The 21,181-nt window shown below is 42.6% G+C and overlaps 1 protein-coding gene across 1 annotated transcript in view; it reads left to right on the plus strand.

Moving 5' to 3' along the window:
- Positions 1-21,181, plus strand: part of AACS (acetoacetyl-CoA synthetase) — a 38,382-nt gene that overhangs the window by 15,738 nt on the left and 1,463 nt on the right. The window contains exons 6-17 of the mRNA XM_021532805.4: positions 3,913-4,027; positions 4,521-4,602; positions 4,713-4,860; positions 9,045-9,125; positions 10,154-10,278; positions 13,335-13,399; positions 13,579-13,701; positions 14,977-15,090; positions 15,245-15,370; positions 16,889-16,958; positions 17,645-17,703; positions 18,673-18,875. Of these exons, the coding sequence (XP_021388480.2) occupies positions 3,913-4,027; positions 4,521-4,602; positions 4,713-4,860; positions 9,045-9,125; positions 10,154-10,278; positions 13,335-13,399; positions 13,579-13,701; positions 14,977-15,090; positions 15,245-15,370; positions 16,889-16,958; positions 17,645-17,703; positions 18,673-18,875 (1,311 nt within the window). The remainder of the gene's footprint in view (positions 1-3,912; positions 4,028-4,520; positions 4,603-4,712; positions 4,861-9,044; positions 9,126-10,153; positions 10,279-13,334; positions 13,400-13,578; positions 13,702-14,976; positions 15,091-15,244; positions 15,371-16,888; positions 16,959-17,644; positions 17,704-18,672; positions 18,876-21,181) is intronic.

Genomic DNA, 21,181 nt, shown 5'->3' on the forward strand with positions numbered 1-21,181 from the left:
TTTCTTCTAGCTAAAAGTTTGCATATGAAAAATGCAGTGATTTTGAATTGCACAGTGCAGAGAACAATGTTTTTAGATAAACCCCTCAATTTCAGTTTTTAACCCCAGTGTCTGGGAAATGTATGGAATAATCATTCCTGGTTTAGCACTAGAGGGCAGCAGTATTCCATGTTCTTACACTTGAGGGTGTATCATTGGGAGAAAAATGATTAAAAAAATCATTATAGCCTGTAATGATCAATCTGTTCTACAAATATTTTCTGCCTGCTCAGAAAATGATGGTATGGAGTATTTTGTGCAATGTGATTCGATCTCTTATCTGGGGGAAGATTGCTCACTTTACTTGAATTACAAAGGACTGGTATGTTTTCTGTCCATGCTGGTGTGCTGTTGTTTTCAGTGCCCAGCTTTTAGTTTTTTGTGATAGTTTTTTAATGAAACTTGGCCTTGGAGCTGCAGTGCCATCAATATAATTTATTTTCCTTTGGCAGCATGTGTTGGCATGAATTCAAATCCTAAAATCATGAGGGAGATCAGCAGAGGCCCTCGGAGACATTGGAGGAAAAGCTATTCCTCCCTTTGTGAAGTTGCATTAGTCCTGTTGATACACACCAGGATTCTTGGAGGAATAGTGTAGCATTTTCAACATTTGAAGTCCAATTGTGTGTGTGTGTGCTCTGTGGAGCTCAGAAATGTCACTCCTCAGAGCTGCCTACGCACTGCAGGCTCTGAATGCCATCCCTCCCAAGGCTCCAAGCCTTGAGGAAGTCTGTCAGAGAAGCACCGAGCTGCCTCCCACGCACCACGCCACTCTTGGCAGCTGCTGCTTCATCTCCCTGCTCCTGTTACCCAGCCAGCCCCAGAAATTAATGGCAAAGTGGTGGCCTGTGCATGAGAAATGGTTGGATTTGTGTGGGAATCCAGGACATCCCTCATGCTGCCCCCAGAGCCTGGCAGGGGCTCAGAGACCTTGGCACGAAGTCACAAACACCTGTGGCTTCCATTTTAGCCTGTGGAAAAAGCTGCCAACCTTGTATGAGGAATTACAAACCACAAGGGTTTGAGTAGTGTGATATTTGAATTAACACAGGGTGAAAAAGTAGAATTTTGGGATATTTAGAATGGGGTTCTGATGCTGTTAAGGCAGGACAGGAATGAAGAAGAGAACAGAATTATTAGATTTATAGAATTAGAATAGAATATAGAATAGACTTATATAGATTTATTTCAAAATACATAGTTCTTTTATACAGAGCTTCGTGTAGACCAACTCTATTGGTCCTGAAGTGAAAGCATCTCACACTATTGGTGTGCAGTGAATGACACACAGTAGCAAAACCTAACTATAAACAATGTGAACAACAAGAGGGATAAAAAACTTTATTTACATTCTTCTCAACAGTTTCTCAGGCTTCTGCCTGGTTGGAAACTTTGTTTTCTCCTTGACTGAATCTGAGACTTACAGGGTTCAAGGGGACAAGATGGAGGGATTTGGGCATGTCCTGACCTTCTTCTCCTCCTCCTTGCCCTCCATGCCTTGCTGTGCTGGTGACACTTTTCTGTTGGTTTGAGGCACAGACACACTGCCCATCATAAATGACAGATAATGGCACGTTATTGCAAACATGGCACAGGCAGTTTTTGGTATAAAATGCAAACACCCCCTGAGGGCAGACAGAATGCCATGGCCGAGCTGCTGGCCAGAGCTCAGCAGGGCAGAGAGAGAATGTTCTGGAGAAGGGAAAATAAACACCCTTGAGAAGCTGATCCTGCACATTCAGACTCCTTCTGTGGCTGCAGGGCTGGGAAATGAGGATTTTACACTCTTGGGGTCACCTCCACACCCAGACCCCGAGAGATTTGTAAGTTCATGAAGAAACTCTGCTCTCAGAACTGGGTGAGGAGCCTTTGGTGATCTCAGTGCAGCTCCATTTGTGGGGGTCCTGCACAATTTTTTGGACTGAACTGGAGGCTCATGGAATAGAATGAGCCATTACACCTGAGCTTTTTGTGGAAGGAATTCCTTGCTGAGCCGTCTGGTTGGATTGAAGTTCCAGTGCAGCAATTACATGTTCCATCTGTTTGTATTGCCTTTGTACCATACCAGGCTGCCCTGTGGGATTTGGTGCTGCCAGTGCTAATGAATCTAACTGGGTGTGTTAGTGAGTTTGGTAGGACCCTGAGAGCTGGAGCCATCTCTGCTTCTGAGTCACACTTCAGATTTGATTCTTTTCTTTAGAGTACCCTTAGTGCTCATTGGTCTTAATTTTTAAACATCAGGCAGCATGGAAATGGGGTGTGTGTGCCCTGCACTCAGCATGAGGGTTTGTACAAATGCACACAGAGTGTGTGGCTGCTTGATCTGTTCCTGGGAAATGGAGCAAAGGAGGAGGTAGAGAATTTACCAAAGAAGCAGGAAATTTGACTTTATACTCCCTTAGTAACTGTAATGTATTAATTAAATCTCCATTCCTGAGTTTGTTAGGTAACACACTAGGGGCTTCCTGAAAACTTCTGTCACCAGAACAGAGTCTGGTGAGCTTTTGTTTTGAAGTAATTGATAAATTTGAATGTCAGTGCACTGTCACTGTATTTTCTAATAATGTGAACAAGGAAAATACATGTTTGATAGAAGGGAAAGCTGTTAAATGCCATTCTCAGCTAATGCTTTTATATTTAGCCATATCCCTTACCTGTGGTTTCCTGAGGAGACAGCATGGAGAAATTGTCAGGACAGAACTCATGTGTTTTTGCAGCAGATTTTTTGTTTTTTGCAATGCTGAGCAACCCAGCTTGGAAAGGAGTTTAACAGAGATGAGTTGATCGTGATGTTTTTGCTTTCATCTTCAGATTTGGTAATAATTTGTTTCTCATTTTGGCTGCAATGTAGAGGGCAAAATAGAAAACAGAAAAATAAAGAATGCTGGGAAGAATAAACAGATGACTCAAGTCTGATTTCTGCAACGTGATTTAGGAGATTGTTCTTGAACACTTAGCTGACAATTTTACAGTATTGTGTAATCTTGTACTTCTTAATGCTTCAAGTAACGGAGCTAGAGAGGTTTGGACATCAGTGTGTGCTGAGAGCTTTTATTGAAAGGATTTGCTTCTTGCTGTTGAATACAAAAAGATCCATTTCTGGTAGGCTGCTGCATACAGTGTACATGGAAAACAGTAAATGCTAGAAGGGTTTTAATCTCAAATAGGATGATAGCTGTGGTAAATTCCTGAACACAGTGTAAGCTGGAGGAGACACCTGAAAATTTAGCATTTGAATGTGTTGTGCTGCAGAGATACTAAAGGAGCTGTGGTATCTTTTGTTGGCAGTCTGTGTTGTGTTCAACATCAATTTATTTTGCTAAAAGCCAGTGCTGAGGTTTCCTTTGTTGATGGTGGCAGATCAAAGCTGCCAGTCCATGTGGGGGCCCCTCAGCACATCAGTGATCTCCCCAGGATGGTTTTTGTTGCCCTGGTGCTCTGGCAGAGCAGCTGGGGGCACATGGAGCTGCTCCTGCAGGTGCAGCCAGGAGTCCTGTGCACCTTCATGGACACCAAGTGCCCAATTCCTGCTCACATCACCCTGCTTGTCCTCTTTACACTAATCTAATCTGACCTGCCAAGTGATTTTTTAGCTGTTTAGGACTTTGTGAGCTGGGCCCTTCCCTGAGTGATCCGTGGGGGTTTTATCATGGGCTGATCTGGCTGGGGGTCATGAAATAGGTTGTTACAAACCTGTTGTACTTCAGAGATCCTGTGTGAGTGAAAGACAAGCAGTCAGTCTTGTAACAACTCTCCCTTTCATTCCTGTCCTTACTCCTTGTTTATTTTGAAATTTTCATTTAGCTCCCACTGAATTTTCCTACTGCAGCAGTTAATTTCATTTCTTTAACACATTTTTCTCTTTATCTCTAGGGTGTACTGGACAGATTTTCCCAAATCCAGCCTAAGCTTATCTTCTCTGTTGAAGCTGTTATATATAATGGCAAAGAGCACAACCACTTGGAAAAGCTGCTGAGGGTGGTAAAAGGTATTTCAGTGCATCCCACCTGGTCTGTGGCTCTGTGAGCACTCAGAGCCTGCCCTGCCACTGCTTGTTGCTCTCCTTTCTTCTGTACAGTGTCACAGTGGCCACTGAGGCTTTCAGAACAGATTTGGGTAAAAGCTGAATGGTCTTTGCTGTAATTTTAACAGTCTTCTGCTTGCTTAACTTTAATAGATCATCAGAAATTAGCCAACAGTGGAGCAGGGGCTGATGATGGTGTTTTTAAGCTCAAGCAAAGTGCTGCTGAAGACAAATGGGGAGGTATTACAGCACTAAAGCTTGCAGCTTTCCACATAAAAGGCTGGCAGCACTGAGGAAATTACATCTTGGGTAGCAATTCAGTCCTCTGGGGTTTCAATACTCAGTGCATCAGAATTATTTCTGTTACATAGTGCATTACACTGTATGATTCAATCAGGCAGAAAAGACCTTTTCTTACGTAACTGAATGTAGGAAATAATTTTCTTCTTTCTTCCAGGGCTTCCAGACCTAAAGAAAGTGGTGGTGATTCCATATGTATCTTCAAGAGAAACCATAGATATTTCTAAGATTCCAAACAGGTAATGGGAGCACTGCTGGGTACAGAGGTGATCTTACACATGGGCTGGGGTAATGCTTTCAGAAAGTTTTGAAACGTTCCTTTTTTTTCCCCCCCCTCCTTCTTATGCAGTGTCTTTTTAGAAGACTTCCTTGCCACTGGGAAAGGAGACCAGGCTCCCCAGCTGGAGTTTGAGCAGCTGCCTTTCAGCCATCCTCTCTTTATCATGTATTCCTCAGGCACCACAGGGGCACCAAAATGCATGGTTCACTCAGCAGGGGTATGTCCTCCCTCCTGGAGCTGCACTGGCTCTGCTCAACTGCTTGGCTTACATTTTTCCTTTAACAGCATCACTCTGTGATGTATTTTAAGGAAGAACTGATTGCTGACAGTTTTTCAGTAACTTGACAGTGAACCTTTTTATGTGTTAGTGGCTGTTTGAAAGCAAATGTGGATTGGTAAGGATATAAAATACTTTGGTTTACAAATCAGTGTGGAGACCTTTCAGATTCCAGGTGATTCCTGGGAGCAAGTGTCATTCACAAAAGCACCAGTAGAAGTGGCTGGATTAAGTTCTTTGACTTTTCTTCTTCAAATATCAAATGGGGTGTTTGCAACTGATTTTTGGACATTGTTAGCTTGAGTCCCATGGGGAGCTTGCAGTTTTTATCTGGGTAATTTTTTACCTTGAACATTACTTCATGTTTATCAGTTTAGAGTAAGTCATCCTCATCAATCCTTTAGGGAAGGAAGGCAGAGAGTTGGAATCTCCTTCAGTGTAGGTTTTGCATTGTATGAAAGCTGCTTGAGGCAGTGTCTTGTTGTGGCTAAAGATAATATCTTTAACCCATGTTAAATTTAATTTAACCCATGTTAAATATTTCTGATATTGGTGCAGAATGACCCTTGCTCACATGCTTTCCACTTGCTGCTGATGTTCCAAAGTCCTAAAAATAGAGGAAGTGACTGCAGCAGTGTTGAAACTTTAATTCTGCTATAATCCTTAACAGAAGGCAGGTTTTTCTTCATTTAGGGCAGGCAGGATGTGGTGTCTGGAGCCTTTGTAGCAATGTGTGTCAATGGAGCTGCACATTTTTTAGCCAGTCCCTCATTCCTGCTGTTTGCTGGCATCCTGCAGGGCTGGGTGGCCCGAGGGCAGGATCCTTTGATGCTGTGCCCCCAGTGTGTGAGTTCTTGCCTCTCTTTGATGGCAGGGGCTGGAGGATTTGCCCCCAGACAAATCCCCTGCTGCCTGTAAACACTCTGCTTTGTGTTATCAGCCAGTAGTGATCATACCAGGCAGTACCAAATGGTCCCCTGGGACACAAATCCAGGGTTTGTGAAGAAGACAGGAGGTGGGTTTTGAAGTTTGACAGCTGTTTTGAAGCTGTGCTGGCTTTAGACTGGGTAAATGCTTGCAGAGGTGGATTAGCAAAAACAGGACAGGTGTTTTGTTCAGTGATGGTGATAAACAGAGATGAAAAATAGCTGTAGATCAGAAAACAGGACTTTTCTTTTGCCAAGTTTTCTCTTCCCATGTTACCTGTTATCTTGCCCTGAATCATGACTCTGCTCTCCTCAATCATCTACAGAGCTACCTTAGAGTTTAGGTCCAGACTCCTCATCCTTGCTGGGTGGATGGCTGAGTAAGATCTGTTATTGGTGATGATGATTCTGTTCCCACTGAGCAGCTATGTAGCTGTGGTGCAGAATGATTTTTTTTTTTTTTTCTGGTGCTAACACCTCTGTCTGAGAAGCAAATTGTTGAATTAGGAACTTCAGTGTTTGAATAGAGTCTACGCAAAGTCCATGCAAATAAATTCTTAGCTATCTTTTACACACTTGATTGGGTTTATCTGTTTGTTCTAGGCTTAATCTTCTTTCCACTGGAATTAATAGGATGATTTACATTGATTTGATTTTAAATAAAGCAGAATTAGCCTACTGTCTTTGTTTTATTTTCCAGCTTTAGTTTAAATCCAATGTGTTTCTGGTAGTGAAAACAGCAAGAAGAGATGACATTTTGGTGAAGACATTTCAATTATTGCTTATTTATAGTATGCTCCAATGCTAGTTTGTTACTGTACTGATTTTAGATGCCAATAGGCAGCTCACTTTAAATTCACAACTCAGTTTATCTAATTCTGCAGTAAGTTTCTGGTCTGTTTTCTTGCTACAAAGTGAAATGACAGTGAAGTGAAGCCAGGGCATGGGAGATGATTTTAAAAATGGTGGCTCAGAAGAGTAGGCTTTCTTTATGATCCCTGGAAGCAAAGCTGTGTGGTTTTGACCAGTTGGGTGTGCTGCAGAACAACGTTAGCAGTTGTTATTCTTTAGTCCTAAGAACATTGGTGGTTCTTCTTGCCTGTTTCCAGTTATTCCCTGCTCCCAGCTATGTAAGGAGAGAATTTGAGCTAAAATCCTCTTCAGTTCATGTCTATCCATCTCAAGGACTTGCAAGGCTTATCTTATACCTCTGCAGTGCTGCAGATTGCTGGTGTAGCTGCAGGCAAATCCCCCAGGGGCTGTTTGTGCTCAGAGCCCAGCCCCAGGACTTGCCCCTGACCCTCTGAGCTGTGACTGTGCCCATCCCTGCTCCTCCAGGCCCTGCTGGGGCTGTGCAAACCCCCCAGGGGCTGTTTGTGCTCAGAGCCCAGCCCCAGGACTTGCCCCTGACCCTCTGAGCTGTGTCTGTGTCCATCCCTGCTCCTCCTGGCCCTGCTGGGGTTCTGTACAGCAGTGTTTGTGCTCAGGCTGAGAGCTCTGCTCAGAGCCCAGCCCCAGGACTTGCCCCTGGCCCTCTGAGCTGTGGCTGTGCCCAGCCCTGCTCCTCCAGGCCCTGCACAGCTGTGCTGCTGCTTGCTGGCATTCCAGATGTTCAGCACTTCCCCAGCCCTGGGCTGGTTGGTCCCCAGGAGGAGCAGGGAGTTTTATCAGCTGCCAGAGCTGGTGGGAAGTGATAAATGCTTGGGGTTTATTTGGAGGGTTGTAAAAGTCCTATAAATAAATGAGTCCTATAAATTAACTCAAGAGAGTGTTTTGGGCCGTGGGTTTAGAACAGCTCTGCCTTCTCCCAGAGTCTGTTTGTTCCAGCCTGAGATGTAGCAGGTTTTGCAGGGAAATTGTTCATAGCTTATACCTAAAATCATTTTCAAAAATCCCCTTCTGGCTCCAAAACTGTGAAGTAGCAGAAACTAAACGAAGGAAAAAGAAAACCAATATTTATCTGAATTGAATATAACTTTTAATTTTGCTGTTTTGTGTGGCTCTTTCGGAATCTCCTGCAGGAGCAACGGGCTTTCCTTTATAAATGCAGTAATTATGTAAACACCTGCAATTCTTCTGGCAACCTTACCAATTCAGCTCGATCCAGTGTTTCCAAATCCCAATTTCTGGGTAATTTTCAGCTGTAGGAGATGGCAGCTGTAGCTAGATGGCAGCGTTGTGGCAGCTGAGGGTGCTCAAACAGCAGTAGGTAAATTCAGACCTGGTTCCTTTGAGCAGTGAAGTGAAAATAAGATTTACTCGTTTATTTTTATTTCATGTTTTCTGCTTTTTCTCCCAAAGCACGTGCCACTTTTATGACTCTCTTTTTTCATTTTGAATATTTATCTGTAATCTGTTTTCTTTCAGTGTAAATCTTGTTTGAGGCTTATGAGGCTCTTAATAGTTTCACTATGACTCCTTGCATAAATGCAAAACCTATTTTTTATTTTAACATTGGCTACATTAATTTGTCACTGCAGTGAAGTGACTTAATGAAGTAGTCTGTAAATTTATTTATCCTAGCAAGTTGTGCTTTAATGATGATGAGGAAGGTGGTTTAGCAGCATTTCCAACAAAAGGAAATAATACATTTCAGGCCATTGTTAATATTGATGCTCTGAGCAGTGAGACATTTCACATTTCTAGTCACTCCAGTGTTTACAAGAGATCTGTACTGTCAGGTCTTTTGTCTCCTAGATGTTAATAGAGAAGATAATTTGGACACATGGTGCTAATGTTCAGCAGCTGCTGAAGCTCATGGCAGCTCTCAGTCCTTCACTCCTCCCCTTGCCCAAATACACTGAAAATGAAACTGTCAAAGGGCTTCTCTTGGAAAACCTGACTGCTGAAAGCCTGCTGTTAAAATTAGGGTCTGCATGGAGTACTCTGCAACTCTGATGGCTGTGTGGAGTGGGAAGGGAAGGGAGTTGTTTATTCCATGGATTAAAAGTGATGTGCAGTGGGAATTGCTGAGGTCTAATGAGAGAGGCTGAAAAGTTATGTGAGAAAATGGAGAATGCAATTGCTGCTGCTGTTAGATAGGCCCTGGGATTTACTTCAGTTGTAGTTAAAGGGAATTCTTGCTTTAATCCTGGAGTACATCCTGCAAGCTATTGACTGTGTTGGTGTTTTTTAAGTCTTAATGTGCTGTCAGAGTTTTGCTTTTCATTTATGTGATCTTGTACTTTCTTTTTGCAGGGTACCCTAATACAGCACCTGAAGGAACACATTCTTCATGGCAACATGAGCAGCAGTGATGTGATTATGTACTACACAACGGCAAGTGGGGCTTAAGGCATTTTTAGAAACACTGTAACATCTTTTTCCTGTAAAGATGGGACAACTTGTCATACAAATCCACAAGTACACTTGTTTGTGTGTTAAATTTTTTTGCTGCAAGGGATTGTCCCATCTGAGTCTACTAAAAAAAAAAAAAAAATCAGGTGAAATAATAAAATGCAGCAGGGACCTTTCTGATGAAAGGTCAAACCCATGTTAAATGTTTTTGACCTAACTGGTGAGGAAAATGGATTGATTTTTAGTCTCTTGGGTGTATTGATCAAGCTGCCTCATCAATATCACCTGCAAATCAGATTCCACCTTGCTGCAGGGCTAGGTCATACTCAAGATGAGAATTTATGTCTGTTTTGTTTGTGAGGAAAGAAGATACCCAGCTCCAAGCTTGATAAAGGAAAGGGGGTAAACCTCATCTGTGAGGAGTTCAGTTATGTGGTGGGAGATGTTCTTCCTGATGCTGTGATAAAGAAAAATGATTGCTAAGCCTTTTGTGAGTGTAGCAGTTGGAGAAGGCTGATGTCTTTCCTCATGAGTTCCCTTGTGAACTTTAACATGCCTAGTCAGTTTGCAGTATCTCCAAGGAGGGATCATGGTAATTGCCTTGTCTCTGAGTTCTCCTGCCTCATGCTCTAGAGCTGTGTGTGCAGGGAGGCACGGAATCCCCACCTCATCAGGTGTTTGTAAGGCTCACTTGGATCAACATCCATCAGCAACGTGCTGCTGAGGCAGGCTGGGACAGCTGGCAGGATGAGCAGAGCTCCAGCCTTACTTGCTGATAGCATCAGACAAAATCAGTGGGGTGGGCTGAACAGCAGGAGAACTTCAGGCAGGGCAAGTGGAGGGGAAGGTGGCACCTCCTGCAAGAGGGCAGGGATCATGCTTGGGTCCAAGATCTGCAGCAGTGCATCCTTGTGGAGCTGGCTGTGCCTCCTGTGCCAGCAGGCAGCACTGCTGGGGCTGCCAGCACTGCAGGCAGGGACAGACTCATGGAGGTTTCTTCTCTGCTCCAGACTGGCTGGATGATGTGGAATTGGCTGGTGACTGCACTTGCTACAGGAGCTTCAGTGGTCCTGTATGATGGATCTCCTCTAATTCCTTCACCAAACGTGCTCTGGGACCTGACTGACAGACTAGGGTATGTATTGTAAATGCAGGTGGGAAGAAATGCTGATGTCTGACTCCAGTTCAGAAGGCTGAATGATTTCTGTATTATAATTATACTATGATACATTAATATACTATTTAAAGGAGATACTAAAACTACAAACCTACTTTTTCTAACTCCCATATCTGACTCACTCCCAACTCGTGCCCCTCTCTGAGAGCCCAGCCCCAGGTAGGTTGGATTGGCCACCAGGCTCAAACAATCCTCACCAGAACCAACCAAGCATCACCCCAGGGAAACAATTCTCCACACACATTCCACATGGGAAAAACAAGGAGCAGAAATAGAAATTGTTTTCTCTTTCTTCTCTCTGTGCTCCTTTATGAAAAGTCCTGAGAAAGAGAGAAGAAAGTGCCTGTGACAGGGTGTGTACCCAGGGCAAACAAAGGCTGGTGGCACTGGCTCCTGTCACACTGGCCCAGGCAGCCTCACTGAAGATGCTGCTCTCTCGGGCAGGAGCTCGTGCACAGCGTGACACATTTAACTTTTGGCTCAGCCCTGGGTGGAACTGCTTTTAAAAATTTGTACTAAAACATTTTCTGAGAGAGGAGAGACAAAGAGCTGATTGTTTCAAATTGGAGTCAGGTATTAGAATTCCAGGAAAACAAAGACTTTTGGTTCAATAGTTTCCTAGAGCAGCCTTTTCAAAAGGCAGTAATTGGAAGCAATCTGAAGAGTAATTTCTCAGCACACTCAGAACTTAGTAAATAAGAATTCTTTTTTCAAACGGCTCAACCTAAGATTTTAATATGGAACTTTGACTTAAAGACATAAATTGACTGGAAAGGCTCAGCAGGGCTGCTTATATTTTCATATTTTGCTTTTTTAACCTATAATGCCTAATTCACACTGATAAGCTGTTCAGTAATTGTTTTATGCCATTTTTTTGTGCCTGAAAATGCTCACAGCAGCCTTTCTTGAAGCTTAGAGAAATGGCAGGTAGCAGATAAACAGCTGTAAAACCCTGTGATTGCATTTAGCTTTGTACACTTTGTTAAACTTCGATTTTTTAGAAAAAAAACTATTTTGTAACTTTCCTATTTTGCCAGCTGCATGTAAGGAGTAAATTTGAATCTTATTAACAGTAAAATGAGTGTAGTTTTTAATTGATAATTAAAATTGTTTGTGGTGTAAAGTGGATGACAAAAGATTCACTTTCTGACTCTGCGTGATTAATAATTTAAACTTCACTGTCTTTTGTGACATGTAATATTTAAAGACTGACATTTTGTCTCTGGCTATTATAACTAAAGCTTAATGCCAAATCAAAATGCTTCCAGAAAAAAAAAGGCACAACAGAAACCCACAAAACTTCAGCCATGTTTCACCCCCAAAGAAACCTTGGTCCAACAACAGGCAAAAAAAAAAAAAAAAGAGAATTGAGAAACAACCCAGCTTATTTTTAAGCATTGTCTCCACATGCCAAAAGCAAGTGAAGATAAATGTGTCTGCATGTCTCACTTTTGTAATCTGGCGCTAAAAGCGGTGGCCATCTGCGTGCTACTTCATCATGCAGTCTGTTCCCAGCTCACTCATATGTTAAATATGTTAAAAAAAAAAGGCTCCTACATGTGAAGATTACCTTCTTCTCTGGAGATGCACCACACTTCCCTTCAGAGAGCATCTTCCCAGGGTATCATCAGGATATCTCCTCCTGCGTGGCAGGAATGACTCAAGTGGACATCCATTGGTGATCTGTGCAAGGGAATTGCTGGGTGCTGACTAAATGCTGTTATGGAGCTTTTGGAAGGGAATAAAGGGAGATTTGGCTCTACATGTGCTGTAGAGGAAGTGTCAAAGAGCTTAAAATAGAGAAGCATTTTGTATTCTAATGTAAAATAAGCACTGGTTTGAGGCAGGCAAGGAAAGTGAGATGTTACACAAGAGTAAAAATAGTTCATGTGGTTGGCATAGAGGGTAGCTGAGGAGCACTGGGCTGGGGGCTCTCATGCTGGAAGGCTCCCTGCTTATGGCAGGGGTTGGAACTAGATGATCTCTAAGGCTCCTTCCATTCCAAACCATTCTGTGAGCCCTTCCCATGTGCCTGGTAAATTGTTCTGGGCACTGATGTTTGTGCAAGGACCCTGTTCCTACCTGAGAGGGCAATCTTCCACCAGTGTGGCAAAGGGAGACATCCCCTTTTGGCAGTGTTGAAATATCCCCTTCTCCTTGCCTGGAACAGTGTCCTACCTCCCACCCTGCCTTTGGAGTCAAAGCCAGCCTAGCAGGATCTCATTTAAGCTCTGCTGGTGTTGGTACTGCCCATGTTCTGTGCTGTGTCCCTTATCTTCATCTAGCTCTGCATTTTCTTGAGGCAGTTTGTTGCTGTAATGTAAAATGAATCAGCAGAAGCCAGGTAAGAGGATTTCCTGAGTGTCAGCAGGAGCATTACACTGGCACTTCCACTGACAGATGGAAGAAACAGAGCCTTTGTTTCAAGTTTTAATTCTCTTGAAGAGCTCTAAATACACTTTGCAAGGGCAGGATGGAATTGTTCAGTTGGGCCAAGTTTCATTTTGGCATGGGCAGCTCAAGTTTCACCACTTGCAACTCAACAGGTGTCTCCAGAAAGTCACTGGTTGGTGTCCAGAATAAAGTAATTTTTTGTCAAGCTATGCCCTGAAATGGCAAAGTTTTCCTGTGTAAGACTGTACCAAGGCACTCTTGGAAAATTTTGGCCCATTAATAAAGTAAACATGATAACATTTTGTGCTGTCTTTGGAGTGTTCTGCAGTTACAAATTCCTGTAAATGCAAGTGAATGTCTTTGTGAGATGGGAAAGCTTTACTTAATATTTAAAGCTAGAGTTAAAAGTTTCAAAGCTGCAGAGATGACATTTGATCTGACTGATTTTGATAGTTCAAAAGGATGTGCCTTGCACTTGGAAAGCTCTAAGAGGCTGCATTGTTTGTCTAATCCACGTACAGAGTGTGTAACAGCCTCAGCTCACTGCAGTGGGAATGGCAGGCCTTTAGACTCTTAGCATATTTAAATATGCAAAACATGTAAACTTCTTTTCCCTCTAGGATCACCATCCTTGGAACGGGTGCAAAGTGGCTGGCTGTGCTAGAAGAGAAAAATTTAAAACCATGTAAGCTTCAAAAAGCTGGTGAATCCCTTTTCCCTCCTCCCTCCTACCTTTTCTCTCCTGGTTCTGGCTCCCTGTCTCATCTCAGCCCTTTATGTAATTATTCTGCATTGTAGTGACAAACAGTTCCAAACACTTGGAAAAATTCTGCCTAAACCTGTGTTGCTTTTCTGCTTTTTAAGGTGAAACACACAATCTGCAAACACTCCACACTATCCTGTCTACAGGATCACCTCTCAAATCTCAGAGCTATGAGTATGTCTACAAACACATAAAAAGCAGTGTCCTCCTGGGATCCATTTCAGGTGAGGCTTTTATGCTGCAGCATCTCAGTGATTCTCTGAATTGGCTGTGCAGTTCCTTCCTGCTTCTTTGGGAAGCTTTGGATCATTTGGGATTGCTTACAGTTAAACTGGAATGAGCTGTCTCTTTAGTGCTGAGCTTTTTCTGCATAATTCACTGTGCCATAATGAAACTCAGGCACTCCAAAGTGTTTTTGGTGGATGTTTTGGATTTTAAGTATGATCATTTATTTTGACTGGCTGTCCTTAGGGGTGGCAGGGTGAGATCAAGCAAAGAGTTTATTAACCTACAGAACATACTGTTCTGCATATAGCTGACTTTAGCAGAAAATACCTCTTGGAGAGTTCCCATTTCAGTTCTTTTGTGCCAAGTAACTGGCACTGCAGATGGATTTTTTTTTTGTGGATTATATAATTAGAGAAATATCAAGCCCCCATGCTGTGCAGTTTGTTGTGAGCAGTGCTGGCTGAGGCAACTCCTGCTCACGTAAGGTCCACCACAGCACTCCCCATTTGGCTTTGTAACAAGGACTGGCTTTTTCAAAGAGCTTTTTAACTCAGTTTGATTTTTAAAATGTAACTGTTCTCCTACTGGAGTTATCTCAGACTCTGGGCTCAGTAAGAGTAGTGCTGAATCTAGAACTTGCTACTACAGACATTAATAGACTCAAATGCAGAAGCCTATTTTTGAGAAAAGCTTACATGATTGATTTGTGTCTTAATTCTCTTCCATAAAGTCCTAGAAAGACTATAAATATTCCAGTTAAGTAAGCACTTTGACAGTATCTAATTCTTAAGATAACTGTTCATTCTGAAGGCCTGACTCCCCTCTTCCCATGCTGATAAAGGTACAAAAGCTAAGTAAATGTAGCTTGACTGGTTACTTTAAATTAATGAAAACAAACAAGAAGACATTTCTAAGTAATTCAGTAAATATCTGAAGTCTGTAAAGCAGGCCCTGTTTGTCTTCTCTCTCCTATAAATGGAAATTTCCTTAAATGAGATTAAAGAGACTGTTGAAAGGAGAAAAGTTATGCCTTAAGGGATAGCTCTGCATGAAAGGCATACACATATAACTAGATATATAAAGTAAGGAAGAAAACCTTTTAATAAAAGTCACAACATGCTAGATAATGCTGTTTGTTCTGTGCTGCTTAGTGTGGCTCAGAAGCCTTTGGCAAAGGTTGGCAGTTGCCTGTTCCAATGTTCCTATGTAGTGTTCAGGTTTGCTTTTTCTAAAAAATATTGTACCTTCTAAATGGATTTCTTTTATTGTAGGTGGAACAGATATAATTTCATGTTTCATGGGTCACAATGTTACAGTTCCTGTTTACAAAGGAGAAATTCAGGCCAGAAATCTTGGAATGGCTGTAGAAGCATGGAATGATGAGGGTAAGTATGATCCAAAATACTGTGCACACTTAGAAAATACAGTTGCTAGGTGATCCTAACTTTAACAACAAGTAGTAAGTGTAGATGCTCTTTACTTTGTGACTGTTATTTACAGAAAGGAAGTATGGAAAATACTTTTTTTTTTTGTCAACAGGAAAACCAGTTTGGGGTGAAAGTGGAGAGCTGGTTTGCACCAAGCCCATTCCCTGTCAGCCCACACACTTCTGGAACGATGAGAATGGAAGCAAATACAGAAAGGCTTATTTCTCCAAATTCCCAGGTGTGTCCTGAAGGCCTTTGGATACCGTAAGGGAAGGCCCAGGTTTATTTGCTGCTGCCCAGTGACAGCTTTGAGTCCCAATTTCCAGGGTGAGGTCTTACATTCCATAACACCTCCCTCTGTTTTCCTGTGCTTTGTTTTGACTAGAAATCCAAATACAAGCAATAAGGATCTCTGCAAAGCTGCACTCCAGTTTTTCTGCTGCTCTCACTGGGCAGCTCTGCCAGTCCCAGCCTGCAGTGCAGGCACAGATTCTTGGCACAAGTGTGTGAGCTGGAAGTGCTGAGCAGGGCAGGTAACAATTGGCTATTAGAGAGTGCTGCTGCACCTCTGCCAGGCTGCTCCTGCCTGCCTGGAGGAGTCAATGCCAAGGGAAATTGGGATTTCCAATTGAAATCCCAGTGCTGACCTGCTGCCTCATTAGCATGAGGATTTAATATGTATTAAATATATGCTGTCTCAGACATGCAGCCTTAGACTTCTACAGGATAAAATAACAGGCACCTGTGGACCAGAGGCTTTTAGTAATTGTGGAGGACTCTGCTCATCCAGGGCTTTTTCTGATGTGGCACAGCAATGCCAAAACCCCTGGTTGCCTCTAGGGCAGGGATTTTTTAAGAGCAGGATCTCCAGCTGCTGTTTTTTTGGATGGGGAGGCTTTTTTTTTTTAATAAATAGCAACAGTACAGAGTGGATTCACAAGAAAAAGTCAGGATGTGCAGCAGGAGATAATCACACAGGAAAACTGAGGAATGTGAAATTTGCAATCTGCATGTAAGCCTGACAGCAGTAAATAATAATAATAATAAAAAAAAATCTGTGTGAGAGTTTTAAGACTGAAATCATTGAGGTTCTGTCTGGACCCCTTTTCTGCCTTTCCTTTTAAATGGGCTTGAGATGGTAACAATTAAATTGGAAAATGGTCTTATGGGCACATAATTGAGGTTGGTGTTTTTCCTCAGTAAAACTTGAATAGAATTGGGTTGTACTTCTGGTTTTGGTAGGCTGCTGTGGCAGTATCCATCTTCAATAATACTGAAAAGTCAAACCTGATTTTGCATTTAAACAAATAAAGAAGAGTAAGCAAAAAGCTCTCTAGGGAATTGTTGATACCTATTACACAAGCCCAGAAAGCTTCTTACACAGAATTGTGCATAATAAAGAAGAGGATCAAGAAAGACAATAAATTGAGATGGGAATGTTGTTACTTCTGTGGAAAATGCTTCCAGTAATTCAAAAAGAGGTGCTCAGAGCAGCTGGATTTGTGAGGAGTGCTGTGTAGTCATGCAAACAGCAGTCAGATGATAGCCTGGCCTTGATCCCGATTTCTGAGCTGCTCCTGGGTTCGTACACTGGATGTGTGTGGATGGTTGGTGTAGCTCAGTACTGTTACCCTGGTTTGGGGAGTAGATAATATGTATTTCTGTGTATTCCACTCAGTTAATGCCCGTTGAGTTACACAATATCTGCTGTGAGGGGATGAGGAAATCCTGCTTAACCTTTGCCATTCCCCACCAGGTGTCTGGGCCCACGGTGATTACTGCAAAATTAACCCCAAGACTGGAGGAATTGTCATGCTGGGTCGCAGGTACAGTGCTCTGGTGGGAGTGCTTGGAGGAAAAAAGTGTTAAAATTTGCAGTCTTCATGTGCATTTTACTTCTAGGAGTAAAATGTACATGATTCTGTCACCCTTGTTAGCTTTATGTTAATTTTATTGAATCCCATCTTGTGGATTTCAACCCTTAAATTAATTTGGATTTGAGGGCAGGGAGCTCATTTTGAGGTTCACTTCTGTATTTATGAACACAAGACTGTACTGGACATGGTTTTGTGTTCCATGGTTCACAATGGTCACAGGAGTTTGGATTGAGAGTGCAGCACATTCAAGGTGGTGATTTGTGGAATTTGTTTTGTGATCTTGGCTATGCCACCACCTTGTTTTACAGCAAAACTTCCTTACAGAAGGTCAGGTATTAAGTTGTGCCTGTGTTCAGTGATCACAGACATTCAGGATCACAACTGAGGCTGAATTTACTGTTTGCATTTCAAAGTTGCTGTTTGAAACAAAGTTGGGTGAATTAATAATGTTGCTGTTCTCTGTAGAGATTCATTCTAATGAGTAAAAAGCCCTTTTGACTCAAAGTCTCTTAAAATTCTGTTTCTAATGTGGTTTTGCTCTCACTAGAGAGACTTGCTTAATTGCATCAATTTTTCCTCTTGATCAAGCTGTAATCACACTTTAATGTTTCTTTGTTTTCTTTGTGATTTTTCAGTGATGGTACATTAAATCCAAATGGAGTAAGATTTGGAAGTTCTGAAATCTATAACATAGGTATGAAATCAACTTTCCACTTCTTCCAGCTATGACATTGTTGTCTTAAATCTGAAATTTAAGCAGTAAAAAGCTGTTTAGAAGGATTAAGTAAGAAAAAACTTGCTGTATTTCAATTGAGACAGTACAGAGTACATTAGTATCGGTGAAATTTGATTTTGTAGACTTGAAACTGGTTGCTTTCCTGAAGTATCTGTAGGGTGGGAGGTGACTCATTGGGCTATACAAAAACAACACTTTATGGAGCAGGTTTTTTCTTTTTCCCCTAACCTGTCAGGGTTTTCTTCTTCCCCTCAAGGCTAGCCCTTGACACTGTTTCAATTGTATTTTCCTGATAATTAGAAGTAGTTCTTGAGCTTGTTCTTTGTATTTCAAAGCCTGTGTTGTGACAGGTGGGGAAGCTGTCCCTGCAGAGGTGCTCATCTGAGACTCAAGGCTGTGTTGCCTCCTTGTTCTTGTGGCACCAGGACTTTGTGTCCTGTCTGTCCTGCAGCAGGGAAAGCCAGTGAAAACAGCTTAGGGTAGAACCTTATCTGTCCCAAAAGCAGCAGTAAACTTTTGTCATGGACCTCAGTGGTCCTTAAAGCTGGATTTTCACATAGGACCTCCAGAGCAGGCAGAGGTGAAGCTTAGCCCAGGCAGAGGATGCAAAAAGCAGCAGTAAACTTCTGTCATGGATTTCAGTGGTCCTTAAAGCTGGATTTTCACATAAGACCCCCAACTCAGAGCAGGCAGAGGTGAAGCTTAACCCAGGCAGAGGATGCAAGAAGCAGCAGTAAACTTCTGTCATGGATCTCAGTGGTCCTTAAAGCTGGATTTTCACATAAGACCCCCAACTCAGAGCAGGCAGAGGTGAAGCTTAGCCCAAGCAGGAGATGCCCACGCAGGGGAGGCGATGTTTTTGTTCGGTACAGCCGCGCATCCAGGACGCTCGGCCAACCCGAGCTCTAACCAAGACTCCGTTTGCAGTGGAAGCTTTTGAGGAGGTGTCTGACAGCCTCTGCGTCCCTCAGTACAACAAGGACGGTGAGGAGAGGGTGATCCTGTTCCTGAAGATGGCCTCCAGCCACGCCTTCAGCCGCAGCCTGGTGAAGCGCATCCAGGACGCCATCCGCGTGGCGCTCTCCGCCAGGCACGTCCCCAGCCTCATCCTGGAAACCAAAGGCATCCCGGTATGTCGGGGGAAAGGCTGCCTGCTGTTTTCTTTGTCACCTTGAATAGTAATTAAGGAGCAGTTGTCACCGCTCTTCAAACCCACGTACGTGGAAATTTTAGCATCTCAAAAGTGTATTCGAGCTTTATAAATAGTTTGTCTACGTTGCCTAGCAACATCTTTTCATCTCCTCTTCAGCTGAGCGTGTTTTTTGTTTTTTAAATGAGTTGCGTTTTCTCAGGAGTGTGTTTTTCAACCTCTTAAAAGAAAATATTAAAAAGGTCATTTAACTTGAGCTTTTCTGGCTATCCATAAGCAGATTTTGTTTTTGTTTTCCTATTATGAGTGACTTTTTTAAGAAAGCTGAGAGCACTCAGCAAATCCAGAAGATCATTTTGAAAACCATTTCACTTTCACATCTGTTTAACCACTTAAATCAACTCTATCACTGCCTTAACTATAACAGCAATTAAAATGAAATTGTTGTGCTTGTTCAGGGGGAGAAATGTGTGCAGCTGAAGGTTCTCCCTGCTCAGGCTGCTGAAGCTGTTCTGCTGGAGCTCTTTGTGTGAACTCTTGAGTTGGAATGTCTGTTCTATAGCCCTCAGTGACTCTGAGCAGCAGAATGGGGGTGCAGAGTGTGATTTTTCTCCAGACTTGAGTGTGTCCAGACAAAAGACTGACTTCAGAGCCATCATTTGAAGCTGGCACCCCTTTGCTTCCATGTGGAAATGCTGTAGGGCTCAGCAATACTGTGTGGTCCACAGAGGGATCATCTGGACCTGATCTCTTGAATTAGTTTTGTTTCAGGATGCTGTTGGCAGATTTTGAGTCCTTGGCTCAAAGTGTCTCTGTGTGAGTGTAAAATTCCCTGAAGTTCCCATTTTCTGGGCTGCAGCTCAGCTTCTGTGTGGAGGGTTGAACTTGAACTGTGTGAATCACCTGAATGTACAGCAGGGAGGTGCTTGGGGTGGCCTGCCCCTCAGGAGAGCCTGCTTAGATCATTAATTAGTTCACACGTTGACTGAATTGAGTGAATTTTAATTACCTTTCAGGTAAATCTGCCAGTGGTGAAGTGATCAAAGCTGTCTGTCATCTTTCTTTAAAAGTTTTGCCTATTTTCTGCTACTTTTGGAAATGTGCTTGACTCCTCATCTGAAAACACAATCTGATCCTGACACTGTTCTGGTACAAACAGTACAGCTGTGCTGAGGTGATTTAGCAGCACAAAACATGTTTTTTTTTGTAGGATATTTAGTATTTAAAACACAGTGTGAGTCTGTCTAGTTCTGTCCTGTCCACATAAACATTCTGGTCATCATCCACAGGATTTACTGATTAAAGTAAACTAATTTACTTGGAACAGCCTTATCTTTTTTAAAGGGGGCAGTTCCCTTGCAGGGCACTGAGCTGTTGTGGTTTCTGGGCACGTGTGAACGTGAGGTTGCTGATTGTTGATGAGAGAGATGAAGGTGGCTTAGGAGGGTACACATGACTTCAGCAGATCAAATAAAGAAAAGTTGGGTTTTTTTTGTATCCAGACAATATTGTAAGGGTGTGCTGAGGATTATTTCACCTGCTCTGAATGATGTTCATTTCCAGATCCACCATTTATCAGTGGTGGTGCCTGGAGCTCAGGAGGTTCAGTGGCTTTGGAGGAGCAGTAAAACAAGTAGGGTCCTGGTCCCAGAGCTGGCAGAAACATTGAGGAAGGATTTGTGTGTCAGCTTTTCAAAGCTGCCACCCCCAAAATCTCAGTGGCACCAGCACCAGGAAGGGGCTCAGAAAGCCTTGGTGCCTCTGAAAACAGAGATCACCCAAGCTAGGCTTAGGCTGCTGCTGTTCACACTGCAGCCTATCCTCCTTCTGTGCCAAAAATTGCAGCTCTGATCCTAAGAGAAGAATTAGGGTTTTATTCTGTGGGGTCCTTCCTTTGAGTCACACAATGTAATAGAATTTGTGTGATTCATAAGTGGAGGTGAAGCCTCTGTTGGTTCCAGTTTATTTTATTTGTTATGGTTTGTTTTGAAATGCTTAACTGTAGAGGAGCATTTAAGCTCAGTTGCACTTCACCCTTTTAGAAAAACTGTCCAATTCAGATAAGAAAATCCTGGTTTTCTTCTTTCAAAGCCCAGTGCAGTTTGGCTTTTTTTTTTTTGAGTCCACCCTTAAAAAAAATAAAAATTGTTTGAACATTGGATATGTCAGAACATAAAAACCAAATATTTTTAGTGTTTATACCATGATTCTGATATGGTTTTGTTGTTTTATATTGGAGCTTGATCATGTTCTCACAGAATTGCCAGTAGGAGTAATAAACTGACA

Source organism: Lonchura striata, chromosome 15 (genome assembly GCF_050655825.1).
Source record: "Lonchura striata isolate lonStrDom1 chromosome 15, ASM5065582v1, whole genome shotgun sequence".
Classification (NCBI taxonomy): domain Eukaryota; kingdom Metazoa; phylum Chordata; class Aves; order Passeriformes; family Estrildidae; genus Lonchura; species Lonchura striata.